The sequence below is a fragment of the Ostrinia nubilalis genome, chromosome 8, assembly GCF_963855985.1.
Source record: "Ostrinia nubilalis chromosome 8, ilOstNubi1.1, whole genome shotgun sequence".
In the NCBI taxonomy this organism is placed as follows: Eukaryota; Metazoa; Arthropoda; class Insecta; order Lepidoptera; family Crambidae; genus Ostrinia; species Ostrinia nubilalis.
The window spans coordinates 10,523,238-10,527,127 of NC_087095.1; the positions used below are offsets into that span (position 1 = coordinate 10,523,238).

Genomic DNA, 3,890 nt, shown 5'->3' on the forward strand with positions numbered 1-3,890 from the left:
ATTGCCATTTGCAAGAAAGACGTCCAGTACGGATGCGGTGTGGTCCCCGGCACAACGGTCGCCGGGTCGACCTAGCTGGTGGCGCACTGCACGCGGTTCATGCCGGGGTGCTCGTCGTCCTCCTCGTAGGCCGGGCCGTGGTGCGCGCGCCGCCGCCGGTTCTCCTGCTCCGGGTCGAGGTCCATCAGCGTGCACTCTTCGGCCAGTTCGGGGATCTCCACCTGAATTGAAATAGGTTGGTATTAAGGGACTGTTGCTCGTTTTCACCATCAATCCCTAATTTTTAAGTGACCCTTATGAAAACAAAATTCCTTTTATGTGTTACCATAGGGGTTACTTAAAAATTAGGGATTGATGGTGAAAACAGGCATGTGTGCCTTAATGCGAATGCCTCGCGGGGGATATTACTCCGGTGACACGCGACCGTGTATTGCCAATGGCGCCAGTGGGGTATCGTTTAGGTTTTCTTAGTAACAACATCACATTAGGCATGTGATGTATTACTTACATACTATACAAATTAAGTTTTAGAACAGAAATTGCAGTATTTGAGGGAATCAAACAACATCAATTAAATTCTATCCTTTACAAGAAAAATTAACATGAATAAACATTTAAAACTCAATCCGACAATTATTCTATTACTTATTTTTTTACTGCATCATTGTTTACCATCGTGTGATGATGATGTCATCATGTCGTGATCGTATCGTGAATTGATAGTGACAATTAGTTTCGTAAATCGTCATTACGGTTGGTTACTAAATAAAAATTGTAAACGACACCCCAGAGGTAATACACGCACGCGACGCGTATGACGCGGAACTTATTACAATATTTTTTTTTAAGTTATTACAATATCTTGCTCCAAGACTCTAGGCCCTAGAGTCTAGGGCATTATACCAACTATTTTCCCTAAGGTTGTTAAAAAATTATGCAAAAATAGGTTTCATGCTTGTGTCAATGTATTGTAAGCTTAATTCAATAGCTTTATTTAGCTAATAGAACTACAAGCACTGCTTGATTTGGGAGTAGGTACTTTATTTGTAAATGGATTCACTTTAATATCTGCACTGGACAGTGCATGTAAGTATGACTAGTTAATTTACATAAGGCAAGGTCATGCTTAGTTTAGCTATAATTATCGGATATAAAATACGTAAGCAAATACATGTCTGATGCGCTTTTTATTAGAACTCTTTAATTTAGGCTCAATAGTTGTGTAAGAATGAACCTTTATCATCAAATACGAAACATTATAAAATTAATTATTTATGCATGTTTACATACCCTAGGACGCGGCGGTAGGCAGTTCTCCAATGCAGGAATGACTTCAGGTGGAATGCGATTAGGGAAATTAACTAAAAATTGTATAATAAGTTGACCTTTTTCAAATGGATTTTTGTACATGGGCATGCCTGAAAATAAAAGAAGATTATAGTTAAATACCACCCATTCACAATGAATAAAATGATACAGTGCTTCCAAATGGACTTAAAATACATACCTTCATTGAGTACACATTTGACTTCACCGTGTTTTGTGACCTCACCAGGCATAACAGTTATAACAATATCTCTGTCATCTAAAGTTCTTATCACTTTTTGGAAGCCGCAAAGTGCTTCCACAAGTTCGATATTTAACCGAATAATTAGGTCATTGCCGGAACGCTTGAACACCTAGGATAAAAAATACTATGCATAAGTAAATGATAATGTTTTTGATTATAAATTATTATTATAGAAAGTTATGCTTAATTTACTGCAACTTACCTCATGTTCTTTTTCATCAAGAACGATAATGAGATCACCAGGCTCCAATTCTGGCTCCTGGTCACCCTCACTGCTGAACACAATTTTTTGGCCATCAGTCATTCCTTTGTCAACATGCACTTCCAGTATCTTGCGGTCACGGACTGTCTTGCGTCCCTGTAATACACAATATTGAAAATATTATCAGGTGAACTTCGACATTATTTTCAATATTATAAACAATGAAACTAGCTAAATAAAATAGAAGTACTGTTTTTTTTTCCAATCACCTACCTGGCAAACTTTGCAGCGGTCCTTTGGGTCAATGATCTCACGCTGTCCTCTACATTCGCTGCACACAGTTTGAATCTGCTGGATCATGCCAGGAGCCAATTGCTGGATTTGGACTTGCATTCCTGTGCCCCGGCAGGTTGGGCATGTTTGGACCGCTCCCTAAAGATCAAAAAAATATTGAGTAGTACAAGTAATTTTATTAACTTGAAATAAAAAGAGGTTTTAAATTATCAGCATAATTCAGTGTACCAACCTTCTTACCACCACGCCCTTCACATTTCTCACAAATTACATTCTTCTGCAAAGCAAGTTTACGGACAGCCCCTCTGTACAATTCCTCAAGAGTGACGGACAGTTGATGGATAACGTCCTTCCCCTTGCGTTCACGTCCCCGTCGGCGACCGCCACTAAAGCCTCCTCCAAAGAACATGTCAAACAAGTCCATAGGAGACGAGTACCCGCTGGCACCAACCCCACCTTCTTTTAGTGCTTGCTCACCCCCTAAAAACGAATTCCAATTAATCTCAAGTTAGAAAGAATATGTACTTCAAACTAATATGCTCCTTTTTGTATTTTAAATAAAAAATTATAAACTGTAAGGTGCACTTAGATACAAACCTTGGTCATAAATTCTTCTCTTCTCCGGATTAGATAGTACTTCATATGCTTGGGAGATCTGTTTGAACCTTTCGCCTTCATTGGGATTCTTGTCTGGGTGGTATTTTAAGGCCAACTTTCTGTATGCTTTCTTTAGTTCATCATTAGTGCAGTTGGTTTTCACACCTAAGATATCATAGTATGTCGTCTCCTTGACCATCTTGAATTCTGTGTGAACAGACAACTTTTCAATAAGATAGATAGGTTATGCATTAAACTAAGTTGGTAGACTTAATTTAATGATTTAAAGCTTGAATTAACTAAAGGGCTACCCTCTGACCAAAGGGTTAACCAAGAGTTGAAATGTGTTGATCTATTGATTGTAAATTTTGATTTGGAGCTTACCATTAGTCTGTATGTTTCTGTGAATGTTAGGTTATTATTGGGTATTTTTTTTGATAAAGTTAAAATATTATTTGCAGAAGCAGAGTAGTTGTTTTATTCATTTGATTAAATTAGTCTAACCATATACTTAATATAACTAGAAATAAATAAGCAACTATGAATTTGATTTGCTTTCAAATTGAGTTCAAAAAATTAAAACAAGAGTAACATTATGACTTTATGCAATAGAAGCAGAATGAACACCATGTAACTTAATCACTATCTAGATTCATTTAATTAATAGGACACCAACCAGACAAAAGCTATAAAAATGTGGTGAATTCAGGTTAGGCCATTAGTTTGGATTTTTTTACTATGATTACCTACTAACAAAGGCCTACCAATAATCGTTACTAAGCGCTGAAAAATCTGATGATTGTGTATCGAAAAGTCTAGAGTTTTATGAATGCATTTGTCCGTTCAAATTACTACAGGAGTAAAGTTCTAGCACTGGTTTCTACGACATGATGAGAGTTTTACAGTGACAAAAGCTTTCGAAGAAATTATTGATTTTACCTTATTTCCGAGTCTGAATCCAAAAATTTTCTAAATACTTCAGATGATTGCAAAAAGCACTCCGAGGTTTCGATTCTTGTAACACGCGTTGCGAGCAGTTGCGAGCGATCTCAGCAGCACACGAAAAAACTATGAATGACGTTTGACGAATGTCTGATTGAAAATGATTACGAACTTTGTAGAAAAGTCGATTGCAAAACGCACATTTTCCAGAAACTTCGACGTCAATTGTATAAACTACCAAATTTAAGATGTAAGAAGTATCATGAGTTTGCTCAAATTTGCTAG

At 37.2% G+C, this 3,890-nt stretch overlaps 1 protein-coding gene across 1 annotated transcript; it reads right to left on the minus strand.

The window, feature by feature from the left end:
• On the minus strand, positions 1-3,820 carry LOC135073911 (dnaJ homolog subfamily A member 1). Its single transcript, XM_063968160.1, has 8 exons — positions 3,603-3,820; positions 2,664-2,870; positions 2,299-2,546; positions 2,046-2,204; positions 1,773-1,928; positions 1,508-1,679; positions 1,291-1,418; positions 1-221 (listed from the first exon to the last, which is right to left on the minus strand). The coding sequence occupies exons 2-8, from the start codon at positions 2,860-2,862 to the stop codon at positions 72-74; spliced, it is 1,212 nt and encodes a 403-aa protein (XP_063824230.1). The 5' UTR covers positions 2,863-2,870; positions 3,603-3,820; the 3' UTR covers positions 1-71.
• Positions 3,821-3,890: the final 70 nt, after the last annotated feature.